This window comes from Myotis davidii, unplaced genomic scaffold (genome assembly GCF_000327345.1).
Source record: "Myotis davidii unplaced genomic scaffold, ASM32734v1 scaffold284, whole genome shotgun sequence".
NCBI classification, from domain to species: domain Eukaryota; kingdom Metazoa; phylum Chordata; class Mammalia; order Chiroptera; family Vespertilionidae; genus Myotis; species Myotis davidii.
The window spans coordinates 707,449-722,318 of record NW_006295261.1 but is presented as its reverse complement, the minus strand read 5'-3'; the positions used below and the strand labels follow the sequence as shown (position 1 = coordinate 722,318).

The window sequence follows — 14,870 nt, the reverse complement described above, 5'->3', positions numbered from 1 at the left end:
ATTTAAAAAATATACACTGAGTGGCCAGATTATTATGACCACCTGATGTTTGTAGGCAAATTAGCTATAATTTCACGCTGAAGTTGCTAGAGGGCCAGACCATTATAAATAGGGAAGCAGCTTGTTTACCACAACAATAGAAGTTTTTTTCTGAAGATATGTGTAAACAACATGATTTAATAGCCTTTGAATGTGGGATATATTTGAACGTGAGTGGCCAGATTATTATGACCACCTGACGTTTGTAGGCAAATTAGCTGTACACTGCATTGTATGGGATATGGAAGCCGAAGACCTGTTCGAATACCTTTGCTGTCTGCAGTTACCAAGGTAAAACTTCAGACATGTCGACATGTTTTCTGTATCTATGAGTCTGTTTCAGGAATTCGCACAGGAATACAAGGATTGTACAGGCGAGCATTGGAAAAAAGTCATGTGGTCCAATGAATCACGTTTCCAGTTGCATCATGCAGATGGCAGAGTGAGAATTTGGTGGAAACAGCATGAAAGCATGCACCCCACATGCATGAGTACAACCCTTCAAGCTAGTGAGGGCAGTGTTATGGTTTGGGACATGTTTTCCTGGCATGTTATGGTGATGGCATATCCCAATGGAGATGGCTTCTTCCAACAAGACAATGTGCCATGCCACAGTGCTAGTATTGTTCAGGAGTGGTTTCAAGAACATGAGGGAGACGTTACCTTGCTTAGGCGGCCCCCACAATCACCAGATCTCAATCCAATTGAGCATTTGTGGGACGAAGTTAAAAGAGCCATCAGGCAGCTGGTTCCACAACCATCAAATCTCACAGAACTGGGCAATGCATTCATCAGACATGGTGTCAGATTCCTCGCATCACCTTTCAACATCTCGTGGAGTCAGTGCCAAGAAGAATCATTGCAGTATTGAAGGCAAAAGGTGGCCCAACGAAGCACTGATGGGGTGGTCATAATAATCTGGCCACTCATAATAATATATATCCCATGTTCAAAGGCTGTTAAATTGCGTTGTTTATCCATATCTTCAGGAAAAAAATCACTTCTCCTGTTGTGGTAAACAAGCTGCTTCCCTACTTATAATTGTCTGGCCCTCTAGCAACTTCAGCGTGAAATTATAGTTAATTTGCCTATAAACATCAGGTGGTCATAATAATCTGGCCACTCAGTGTATGAAAAGTCACCAAGTACTAAATAGAAATAACATGCTATATATCAGTTAAATTTTCACATTACTCCAGTCAGGAATCATTCAATAAATCCATCTCCTTCAAATGCTATAGAGAAAAAGAGAAAATCTGACCATCTATCAGTAGCAGAAAATATCCCCTCAGGCTGAGAATTTCATCTGCAGGAATGAGACCCTTCAGAAGTGTCTAATTTGGGCTGTATTGTCAAAATGGGGATGAAAGATTTAAAAAAAAGAAAACTAACAGAACCACTCATCAAGTTCAAGTTCCTTCTGCTTGAAAGATGTTCTTTCCCCTTTAACCTCAAAGAAGTGAAAGCTGTTACAACTTTTATGACAGAAGCACATCTTGCCAAGCTCAGCTTTTATAATGTACTGAAAACTCCTTTCATGACCCAAGCTGGTTTTTGTCAATGGACAGATGTTATTTTTAACCAGAAGCTTTTTTCTTTATTAACAAATTCAAGTAAACATCACATTTGTGTGGCTGGAAGGGCACAGACCACGTTGACAGTTTGGGGTGGGGGGAAGATTAATTTATGTTACTGAGTTATTTTGATTCACTCATAACGAGAAATAAGTCATAGTTCTAATTTTTAACTGTGCCTCGTCGTCTCTGGATCTTCACGAGGCACTTCTACTCCTGTGAGCGTTTTCCTATAACTCACTGTGCCTGGGGAGGAGGATGCCTGTAGCATTTTCCACAACAAAAACAAGTGCCAGATGATCTGTGTCCGGAACCAATGGACTACACTCACATTCACAAAATAATTATAGCCAGAAACAGAGCATAATATCAGAAAAAGAGCCAGCCTTCCTAAACCACTCAATCTTTTTAAAAAGGATGTGCACCCTCTCCTTCCTGATATATCAGAGCTATTTCTAGAATAAACTCAGCTTTTACCAATCCTTTACTCCCTTCTCTCAAAACAACAGTGAACCAAATAACCCATTATTCATATTTAGCAGCTTTGGAAAATGTGGCTGCACTGTAGCTTCCACAATACACTCATGAGGACCACAAACTAACCTCACCAACCACATGACTCATGTAAACAGCAGTAGCATTGGGTTGTTGGACTAGACAGAATTGAACTAGTGGGACCTCCATCCCAAGACCTCTAATAGGATATTTTATGGTTTTTAACAATTAAGTGTAAACTACTTTTTTTAGGTAATTAATAATTTATAACATAAAATATATATTGACTTACAGTGAAACTAAAGAGGTAAACATTCTAGGGAGTACAACTCACTGAATTTGCCTTAGATATGAAAATCAAGGTCAGAAAGGACAAACTGCTCAAGGACTTTTATTAATTTTCAGGGGAACACCCTAAAGTATTTTATTTCAGTCCATTATAGATATCTCCTTAGATTCTCCCTAAAACCCTAGCCTTAGAGTCAGAAATCTGCAGTCCAATTTCTAGCATTGACAGTGGATCTTCCTTTTGCCTCTATCTTTCAACTATAAAGTGGGAATAATAATAGTTATCCCCCACAGAGCCCATGAATGTGAGTGAGGAGCAGCCTCTATGAATAGAGATGACAGTGAGCAAAGTGTGTGCAAGATGCTAGGAAAATCGTAAACGTATACAACCAAGTGACCAAAACTAAAAAAAAAAAAAAATTGTTTGCTTTCACATGGATGGCAAGAAGGGCCCCTAAGTAGATCACATCACTCAGCTAGTAGTAGTCCAGCTACAAACAGAAAGCTAAAATAGATCAACCAAATAACTGGTGAACTCCACACAAGGAAACTCTTAGAGTTACACTTCCTAAAAGGTGCACAGTAATAAAAATAATAAGCATAAGAGCATAACTTTTCTTCAAATGGAAAAATGATCATGACAAGATGTGCCCCAAACCAGGCTTTCTGGGTCTCCCTGCAGTACAACAGGGCGGCGTGCATGTGAGAGCACATGTCTGGTGCAGAGGCCATCCCACACATGACAGCCACATTCCTCGTGGGATTACCTTGACTGGATTTCACAGGATGCAGCCATTGTCAGTGGCCCCACATTACTCATACACACCAAAAGCGAATGAGACCCCCTATTCTGTGATTCCAGCTTGTACTGGTTCAGGGGATAGCAAATGAATAAATCTATTTCCTGGGAAAATGTTAACATTTTAGGATTGTTCAGTTTATTGCCCTGAAATAGTTTGATGACATTATTGAATTACATTCCCTTGAATTACTGGGCTCCTTTTGTTCATTCAAATGATGCTGTATTTCACCTCTAGACTCCTGCCACGCTCCAGTACAGAGGAAAAGAACGAGACAGGCAGAAGCAGATGATAAGAAAACACAAAAATGGTCACAATTTGCTGCTCCATAAACTCATACTACTGTTAAATAAAAAGCCTTTGGAAATATTTTTTATTTGTAGCTTTTAAAGAAAAATAACAGAAATGAAAAAGCAAGAGCAACTTAACACTTCTTGGCTTTTTTTTTCTTTTGAGCTCCAGTAAAGTTTGTCCAAAAATACATAAATAAAACCATAGGGACACGCGAGCTGGCCTTCAGCCATGGTCTGAGTCAGCCAGCTTTTACCAGGTGATTGCTCTGATAGAACTTTAAGGCTCTGCTGGTGTGTTTTCAAGCCAAAAGCTAAGTTACAGAAAGCATAAATCATGAAAATCCCATTAATTGAATAAGCAATGGTCATCTCCTTTCCTCAGCTATTTCTCCAATTATTGCCTACTAATGTCAGGTATTATTCCCATTTGAAAGGTCTAAGAAATATAAAAATGAGAAAAATATATATGTATGACGAGAAAGAATGTCCTGTAATCTATGCTTTGGGAGGCTGTAAAAGGAATGTTCTCCTAATTTTCCTGTCAACTTGGTTCAAAACTAACCTTGAGCCCCTAGTCATTGTCCGTGGATCATGCTCAGACCATCTGAGATCACTAAGAAGGATCCATAGCCCTTCCTCCTCACCTGGGAAACCTAAAGAAGAGAGATGTCACCTGTCCTTGCGCTGGGGCCCAGGAAACACACACACACACACACACACACACACACACACACACACATTGAAAAGTTGCTATTCATGTGATAATTTTCAGACATCAATTTGAAGATTACAAGCTTCTCTTCAAACTCTTATCAGCACAAGTTTAAGAGAAGCATTAATTCCTATTCACCTATTGCATTCCTTAAGTCAAGCTTCCTAACTCTATTAGAGCAGTTGCAGAGGGAAATAAACAGGATGACTTTGAAGATACCATGCAGTATATTAAATACATGATTATAATAACAATAATATGCATCTTTTTAAAATAAAAATTTATGCAACATAATTCATAACAGTAAAGTGTGCAAATTTAAGGGTACAGCTTTATAATTTTTACATGTCTGTGTATATGTATATACACACATACACACACACACATATATGTGTGTGTGTGTGTGTGTGCGCACACGCGCACACTATTAATTTTCTGATAAAAAATAGAACAAATGAAAGCAACTCTGACCTCTGAACCAATTATCATCTGTATGTGTTTGGACAAGTTACTTAAACTTTCAGACTCAGTTTTAAATCCATATACCTACAGTTTATAATTAAAAAATATTATTGTGAGGATTAAGTAGGCTAATCCATAAGAAGAAAACCAGTACATGGTCCAAGAAATTGTTTGGTTATTAAGATTAGTACTATATAAGTGCCTAGTCATATGATGGTATAAAAGTCAGATTAAACCATTATTTCATATTAAATCTATCCAATATGCTCTCTCTGGATGTATCCTCAGTCTATTGATTCTCTAGCCTGAAAGGGGAGGCTTTCCTATAACCACACTGTAGGCCCCAGCAGGTCAGGGATCAGCTTACCTGGTGGGCACAGGGACCTCAGTCAGGGCACCCAGCATGACTGCCTGCTGCAGCCGAACAAAGGCAACGAAAGGCGCATCCAAGAAGTCGACCTCCCCGACAAGCACGTTGGAGGCTTCTGCATCACGGGGCAGTTTTTTCATGAACTTGTTCTTCAGCTGCGTGGGAAGAGTCAAGAAAACGCAGAAGAGGGGACAAGAAGAAATAGTTCATATATGATTCGAGGGAATTCCTTTATATGCAACAGGACCTAGCTACAGCCATTTTCCTATTATGTTTAACCATTCTATTAAACATTTCTCTGTACATTGGATTAAAAAATACTGAAGGTATAATCACATGACTTACATATAACACAATTCCTTTATTGATTCACTCACTCAATAACCATGTGTTGAGAGTCTAGAAGGGGCCAGGCACTGATCTAAGCCCTAGGAATACAGTTTTAAGGATCAACTAATCACATGTCCTGCTTGGATTCATAGTCCAGCAGGGGAGGAATAAAATATGATTTGAAGTCATGATAAGTGCTAAGAAAAAAAGACATAAAACCAGTAAAAGGGTACATTAGGTAGGGTGGTCAGGAAAGGCTGCTGAAGAAATACATTTGATGCTGGAGTCAGGGAACAAGCCATGCAAAGATGTAGGCCAGTGATGGCGGACCTATGACACGCGTGTCAGAGGTGACACCTGAACTCATTTTTTTGGTTGATTTTTCTTTGTTCAATGGCATTTAAATATATAAAATAAATATTAAAATATAAATCTTTGTTTTACTATGATTGCAAATATCAAAAAATTTCTATATGTGACACGGCACCAGAGTTAAGTTAGGGTTTTTCAAAATGCTGACATGCTGAGCTCAAAAGGTTCTCCATCACTGATCTAGGCAAAGAACATTCCAGGTAAGAGAACAGCAAGTGCAAAGCCTCTGGGATGGGAAAGAGAAAATAATAAGGCAAGTGTGATGGCAGCTGAAGAAATAATGGGGGTAAAAATAGCAACAAATGGAGTTGCATAGGTAAGGGGGTGGGGGAGGGACCAGATGGTAAGGACCTTGAAGGCCACAGTCAGGAGTTCTGGGTGTTTTAAGTGGGACTTGCCTAATAAGAGCCCAAGTGAAAAGGTAGGGTAGAAAGACTACATTTCAGAGATATCACCATATAAACAATGCTTACAACCACACGACAAGATCACACAAGTTTGGGTGTGAGTGTAGATAGAGAAGAAGGAAAAGATCTAAATCCTGGGCCACCCTACCTTTTATAGGAATGGGAGGAGTTATTGGCAGAGGACACTGGAGAAGAGCTGCCAGTGAGGTAGGAGGAAAGCCAGGGCTTAACAGTCAGGTGAAGGAAGGGCTCAATAAGGAAAGCATATCAAGCTGAGTCAAAGGCTGCTGAAAGCTCAAATACGATCAGAACTAAGAATGGACCCGATGAATTTGGCAAGATGGAGGTGCTGGGTGACCTTGACAAGAGCTATTACAGTGGACATCAGGGAGCCCAGGAAAGAATGAGAGGTGAAGAAATGGAGACCTGGAGTACACATTAATTATTTTGAGAAATGTTGCTACCAAGAAAAGCCAAATAATAGGCAGACAGGTGAAAGAAGGCATAAAATAAGGGGATTTTTTAAGTGGGAAATATGATAACACTAGTAAATGTTAATGAGAATGATGTAGTAGAGACAGATTATTGCTGTGGAGATAGAGGATAACTTCAAAAGCCACTCAAGCAACCCTGAACTCTTGAGAAGAGACCATCCACATCACAAGTAGAGGGATTATTTCAGATAGGAACACAGAGTTTATCAATCCTCATTAGGGAAAGCAGACTAGTATATCGGTACAGAGGGGGGTATTAGGGAGATCTGGAGGGTGAAGATGAGGTTTCTGAAGACTCACATTTTTGCAGTGAAAGACAAGTGAGCTGATGGTGAGAAAGAGGGGGAAGCATGTGGGAGTTTGAGTACAATGGTACAGATGCGGTTTTCTTGGAGAGTGGAGGTTGCTTGACAGTCACTTTGAAAGCTTATCTTTTTTAAATTTATCTGTATTGTTGAAAGTATTACAGATGCCCCTTTTTTACTGCTTCCATTCCATTCCCAACCTTTCCCCAGGCCTTCACTGCACTATTGTCTGTGTCCATGGATTATGCATACATGCATATAAGTTCTTTCGTTAATCTCTTCCTGCCTTCCTCTGAAATTGTCAGTCTGGTGCATACTTTAATGTCTCTGGATCTATTTTGTTCATTGAATTCTACATATAAGTGAGATCATGTGATACTTGTCTTTCTCTGATTGGCTTATATTGCTTAGCATAATACTCTTCAGGGCCCTCCATGCTGTCTCAAAGGCTAATAGATTCTTCATTTTTACAGCTGCATAGTATTCCACTGTGTAAATGTACCACAATTTTGTTACCCACACATCTATTGACGGGCATTTGGACTGCTTACAGATCTTAGCTATTGCAAATAGCACTGTTATGAACATAGGAGTACATAAATTCTTTCTGATTGGTGTTCTGGGATCCTTGGGATATATTCCTAGAAATGGAATCACTGGGTCAAATGGCAGTGCCATTTTTAATTTTTTGAGGAAATTACATCTTGTAGGTGTTATTCCTTACTTCCCTACCCTTCCCAACACCCACTTAGAAAAGGGTTGTTTAAGCATCCTTCAGTGAGTGGGAAATGCCTCCCAGAGCTCAAGGAAAACATTTCAATAATCACGGAAGGATAGAGATAAGAATTTTGCAGGACCATATGAAAGGCAGACTTGTGATATATTATCAATATAAATGCCTCTCCTCTCAAGTCTAAAGTTACCAGTGCACTTAGTATTTTGTGCCCTGGATTATTGCTGAGATAGGAAGTGGTAGACATGGCCCAATTTTCCTCATTAATAAAAAGGTAGCAGTAAGACTTTACTTTCTATTTCTGTTTAAATAGTTCTTAATTAGGGAAAATAAATATAATGAAAACTGATCCCTAAAACTCCATTACCCTCAGTAGTATTTTTATGGGATTTTTTTTCTTAAATTTGGTACTTTATATAAGAAGAAAGCTATGACGCAAAAAAAAAAAAACCAAAATACCAACACAAACAAAACAAACAAACAAAAACAAGAAAGTTAGGACTATACTTTAATGGAAACCAAAATTAAAAAATCAAAAGCAAAATATATATTTTTAGATGTTAGAAATATGATTACTTCTAAGCAGTAAGGGATATTTCCAAAGCTTATACCATTAATCCTCCAAGAAATGCTTATATTAAAAATAAATTATGTTTACATTGTACAGATATGAAAAGAGAAGCCATGGGAAGAGTCTTTATAAACATCAAATTGTTATTAAAAAAACACACACATTATTATGGCCTAAAGAAGTTCCAGTAATGAACTGTTCTCTATTCACACAGAGTGGAGGGTGGGATATGGACAAGTGGCCCAAGCACAGAACACAGTGTCATTGCTAGAGTAGCCTTCCTCACACTCTTCCCAGAGTTCCCATTACCAACACTGGGCACGAAGTTTGGTGATAATCAGATTTCATCCCCCCTTCTCTCCAGCATTCTCTCTTTGCTCTAGTTAGGCAGGTAGTCTAATCATTTCCATTTCTATTTTATGTACTTATCCCACAATCATGACCAAACACTCTCTCATTTCTACCTTTTCTAAACATCCTTCAATGCTCAGCCCAAGTCTTGCTGCCATCTCTGCCCACTTTCTTGGGAACTCCAGAGTGCGCATTTCTGAATCATACTTCAAGTCTCTTGAGGGTTAGAACAGTTTATCCCTCCTTGTACTGAACACCTACCTGCTTTTCACATAATTCAGCTGTACTAAATATTTTGAATGAAAGAAATGAGCTCTATAGCACTAAAATCAGACCAAAAGGACTTCAAATGCCCAGGAACATTAGAAAGGATGTGTTTGTTTGTTTGTTTGTTTGTTTGTTTTGTTAAACCTCATCCAAGATTATTTTTCCACTGATTTTTAGAGAGAGTGAAAAGGAGGGAGGGGGAGGGGGGAAAGAGAAAGAGAGAAACACCAATGTGAGAGAGACTCATTGATTGGTTGCCTCCTGCATGCACCAAACCAGACTGGGATCGAACCTACAACTCAGGTACGTGTCCTTGACCAGGAACTGAACCCACAATCCTTCAGCGTGCAGGCCAACACTAACCACTGAACCACACAAGCCAGGGCTAGAGAGGTTTTAAAGGCTTATTCTAGAACCTACTATGTCTGGCTCTGTCACTAAGCAACTAAAAATTGTCAAGATACGTTCTTTTATATCAGTGTATCTCAAACTGTGTTAGCAGAACACATGCGTTCTCAGAAAAGCTGTTCTAAAATAACAATGTGTGGTACCTGAGGTGCCCCAGACGTCAGTCCTCAGATGGCTCTTTTCTTTCTACACACACACTCTGGGTGATCACCAAGGTCTCATGTCTTTAAGTCCCATATATGATAATGTCTCATAAATTTATACCTTTAGCCAGGACATCTTCCCTGAACCCCAGACCTAAAAACATCTCTATTTGGATATCTAACAGGCATTTTAAGCAAAACTGAGTTCTCCTGATAGTCCCTTCAAACTACTAGCTCTTCCTCCAATGCCCCTCATCTGGTTAATGGCAACTCCATTCTCCCATCACTCAGGCCAAAACCTTGCTGTCATCTTCAACATGTTTCTCCCTCTCACACCCTCTGTCCATTCTATCAGCAAATCTTGTTGGATCTATGTTGAAAGTATATCCAGAACCTGACCATTTCTCACCAACCTCACTGCCACCACCCTCGGCGACATTACAATCATTCATTCTTCTCCTGGATTATGGCAGTGGCCTTCTGGCTGGATTACCTGCTTCTGCCCTTATACCCAGTCTATTCAACAAAGTAGCCTGACGTCAAATCAGGAATCAGATCATGTCTCTCTTCTGCTCAAAATTCTCTCTATTGGTCCCCATTTCACTAAGAGAGAAGGCAATGTCACCATCAGCTCCTTGACCTTATTTCCTACCACTCACTCCGTCTTCCCTACGCCTGCTACTCTAGCCTCAATGTCCTACCTCAAACACACCAGGTATACTCTTACCTCCGGACCTTTACACCTGCTGCACAGCTCCCTCCCTCACTTCCTTTGCCTTCAGATCTTTATGTACAAGTCACCATCATATCAGTGAGTCTTTCCCTGGACACATTAAACTTTTAACCTCTTTCTCCCCATAAAAAGAGGTTAATGCTTTCTTCGCTCATGCTTTCTTTTTCTCTTCTTTGTACTTATCACAGCCAAACATGTTATATGTTTTACTTATCTTCCTTATTTTCTGCTTTTCCGCTAGAATCTAAGCTCCATGAAAGCATATCCATCTATTATGTTCAATGTTATATCCTTAATGCCTAGGAGATGCCTAAGGAGAAAGATTCAATAAATATTTGTTGAATGATGATTATTATTTCTGTTCTTCCCAATAAGCTTTCCTAACTCCTCTCTTAAGGTCATAGGTTCTGGACATGCCACCATCACCCAGGCACCCAAGTGGACAAAAGGCCTAGATATAGCCAATATTAATAAACTCTGCCTCTGATAAAAGTGATAGGTCCAAAGGATGGATGCACCACCCAAGTAGGGACTAAACCATTTGGAAAATCAATATTTGAGCATGTAAAAATCAACGCTCTCCCTTTCACCTGGTATTGCTCCCTCCATGTTAACGGGCCTGCCACAGCACTGTGCACATTAGGAGAGAATGAGGTTAGCACCCAAAATGAAACAGACAAAAGCAGGAGAGAAAAAAAAGAAGAAGAAGAAAGATTGCTGAGTCCCCAGTCCCTGGCCCTGAGGTCCTGCAGTTCCTTCATTCTGTAAACTCATCAAGAAGTCATACCAGTTACATAAGTCAGAAAATTCCACTTGGGACTTTAAATAATTTGGGGTGATTTCTTTTTACTAAAGAGTCCAGACCCTTTATGAAAGTACATTTGTCAAATTTTAGGAAATCCAGGTTATATAAAATTGAATAAGTTTCTATATTACAGACTTTCTTGGAGTCTTGAATATGCCTATACGCCTGAGTGTTTTCTCTCCCACTAGGAATTAAATAAAACACACTATGATATGAAAACAGAATAGAAAATGCTAAATTGGACAGAAAGTTACTCATCTACCATTTAATCCCTCTCTCAACTCCATTTAATTCTCTTTAAACTGTATGTGTGCCCACAATATTCAAGGCTAGTAGTGGGCACTGCTCTTCTGAAGTTACAGTGCAATGGAGAGAAGAAAATATAGAAGTAGCTACAATGAAAGAAAAAACAAAACATAAAAACCATTTGAAAGGTATATTGTTCAATGTGAGGTCACACCAGTTCGAGAAAGGCTCTCCTCTGAATCTCTTTGGTAAAGGTGGTCTCGTTAAATACTGATTCATTCATATGTTGTCTTTTCCAAATACCCCAATAATATCCGGTAAAAAAAAAAAAGTAATGATTGAAGTATGAAAACCAGTTCTGCACTTACACAATAAACTGTAAACAATAATAAAACAGTAAGAAAAAAGTATAAACACTAAACAAAAAGATGAAGAATAACCCAAGAATTACAAGAACAATAAAAGATAATGAAAACAAGAACAGACTCTAAAGGCCTTCAAATCAGGTTGAAAATCACCCAATAAACTCATCTGGATTGAATTTCAAAGATAAAGTTTGACATTCCTTTCTTATAGATCATTAGTTGATTCTCCAAGGGATACTCAGGCTGGATTTTATGCAGGGTCAACTATGAGAACACACACAGTGAAAGAAAAAATTCCCTTAGGTAATCTTGATTTCAAAGAAATGGATTTCAAATGGCTGCCATGTGCAGCTACAATTGGTAAGAGATACTAAGACTAGTTCAGTGATTCTGTATTTTGTTTAGTCTTTACCAGGTAATACTACCAACTCTCTGAATCCAGACGTGTACGATGTGTATACTTCAGGTCCCTTTTAGACCAGCCTGTATTCTTTCTTCCACAGTAAGGTATTGCTATAATTACCCAGAAGTAAATGGCTTGCCCCCCGCCATAAATGTTTACCCTTATAAATGCATAACCTTTCTTACTTTCTGAGTAGTTTATTAACAACCCAGTAAGCACAGTATATACATACTAAGAAACTAGAGAATATAAATGGATGAAGCAGAAGGACTGAATAGATAGCTTACTTGGGATGGTAACTCTGTGTGATGATGGAAAAGTTACATATATACACGTGATATGCATCATATGTAGCTAATTGATAAATCTTCCATTCTCCACTCCAATCTTAGTTCTCCTGTCCTCTTCTATGAAAGCAGTTTGCATATTTTAGGTTTTCTATAACTGCTATTTAATGTTAATAACCATTTCCTGGGCTAACCATTTGATTAACCCCAGGTCCTCCTAATCTCCTTACCATCACCCTCAGACCTACAGCATCACCTGGTGAGTAGGTCCACAATATCATATCAGTCAGTAGGCAGGTATTTAAATGCTACCTCCTTTTTCTCTGCTGTTATTAGCACATGTTATAATAAGTATATCTGTAATACAGTCTTTTTATAACCAGTACTCATGGTTGGTCATCTGAACCTGATTTATTAGAAGGCAATTCTACAGGCTGTCCTTAGTACAAGTATTATATTTGAGTATACTTTCTCATTATTTTTACAAAGCTTACCCCTACTGTTACTGCATTCCATGCATTCTTTTTTTCTCCAGAAGAATAACTCTAGTCTTCCAATCTGTATTCATTTTCAATTGACCCTGACTAATGCCTCATGTTCATAAGCTAACATTCACCTGTTTTCCAGAGCAAAGAGCTTATTCCTGGCTTTTGTATTGGTATCCTTTCCCCTCTGCTTATCTTCTTGCCAATGATATTTCCAATAAGGATTTAATCTCCAAAATCTACAGAGAACTCATACAACTTTGTCCCCTTCCATTCTCTTTGGAAGTTGCCAGCTCTTATTCTATCCAAAAAAAAACGCCCAAAACTCATCTGATAAGCTCAAAAATCATTCCAGGTCACCCTAGTTCAGTGATGGCGAACCTATGACACATGTGTCACAGGTGACATGCGAACTCATTTTTTTGGTTGATTTTTCTTTGTTAAATGGCATTTAAATATATAAAATAAATATCAAAAATATAAGTCTTTGTTTTACTATGGTTGCAAATATCAAAAAATTTCTATATGTGACATGGCACCAGAGTTAAGTTAGGGTTTTACAAAATGCTGACACGCCGAGCTCAAAAGGTTCGCCATCACTGCCCTAGTACCATGTCCTTCCATTGCAAAGATACCTGTGTTACTAGTAAAGTAGAGTCACCATACCAGTTTGCTATGGACAGTCCCAGTTTACCCTTACTGTCCTAGTGTAATTGTTAATATTACCTTTTTTCATTCTGAAACTATCCTAGACTATGAAAACCATTATACCGTCACCTTACATACTAATCTCATGAAGGCTGACTCTTGAGCAGTACCTAAGACATGGCATTGAATATGCTGTGAAAACTTAAGATTCAAGTAATTTGAAAGAATGAGGGAAATAAGCTTAGCTCAAATAGTATCTGAGTAAAGTATTTCTCTGGAGTATGAATTTATTCGTTTACTATATGCAAACAATATTAGCTATTAGGATAGAAAATAGTGTTCTTTCACTCACCATGAGTAAGATATTTCTGCCTCTGCCTACTCCCTTCCTCTACACCTTGGAAAAAGTGACCAATTTGATGGATTAAAGTTTAGCAAACTTATTGGGACTTTTTTCTAATGTAAAGGTACAGTGCCTTGAAAGCAAGAAGCAAGCTGACTACTTTCTCTTACAGCAAGACAAGTGAATGGAAACAAGAAATCGGGCCGAAACCGGTTTGGCTCAGTGGATAGGGCGTCGGCCTGCGGACTGAGAGGTCCCAGGTTCGATTCCGGTCAAGGGCATGTACCTTGGTTGCGGGCGCATCCCCAGTGGGGAGTGTGCAGGAGGCAGCTGGTCGATGTTTCTCTCTCATCGATGTTTCTGGCTCTCTATCTCTCTCCTTTCCTCTCTGTAAAAACTCAATAAAATATATTTTTTTTAAAAAAGAAATCTGACATCTTCATCTGCGTGGCTGGTTGGATATGTTGACTCAGAGTCTGTTTCATAGGCTCAACTATATTTCTCAGTCATAACACATATCTCTTAAGTCTATGAATCCCAATCATGACATAGAAAATAAATATACTATGCTGGTCATGTTCTATTTCTAATCTGAATGACAATTATGCAGGTGTGTTCACATTGAGGAAAATCATCAAGTAGATTTCTAATATATATAAACGTGTGTGTGTGTGTAAATCACATGCATGGTTTACTTTAATAAAATAATTATAGTACAATGAGATTTTGAATAAATAAACTATGATTTCATTGCAAATCTGGCTTACATGTAGTACTCCCTTGGCAAGAATCCCATACAGAAATCAAGGAAAGTGAAAAACTAAAACCATATTCCATGGTGATAACTAATACTTTACAAACTTTTGTAAAGATTAGAAGAGATCTTTACAAAGAGGTAAAATTCTAGGCAATATACCTAAAAATGTGGGCTCACTCCTCCCTTCTTATTAGTTTCTCCAACACAGACAGTAAACCTCCCTACTGCCTTCTCTCTTCCTACAGTGCATGTCAGCATATACCACCTAAATGTGCTCTGTCTGAAATGATGTATTCCTGCCTTTTTCTTCCAATGGTATACACACCCTAATATCCCACCACTACTCAACATAAATATAATATAACCTAATCAAGTATGCTTTCC

General features: G+C 38.6%; 1 protein-coding gene across 8 annotated transcripts in view; it reads right to left on the bottom strand.

Moving 5' to 3' along the window:
- SLC4A4 (solute carrier family 4 (sodium bicarbonate cotransporter), member 4) overlaps positions 1-14,870 on the bottom strand; it is a 345,530-nt gene that overhangs the window by 95,923 nt on the left and 234,737 nt on the right. For all 8 annotated transcript variants that reach the window (XM_015567926.1, XM_015567925.1, XM_006769914.2 and 5 more), the window contains one exon: positions 5,031-5,188. In XM_015567926.1, the coding sequence (XP_015423412.1) occupies positions 5,031-5,188 (158 nt within the window). The remainder of the gene's footprint in view (positions 1-5,030; positions 5,189-14,870) is intronic.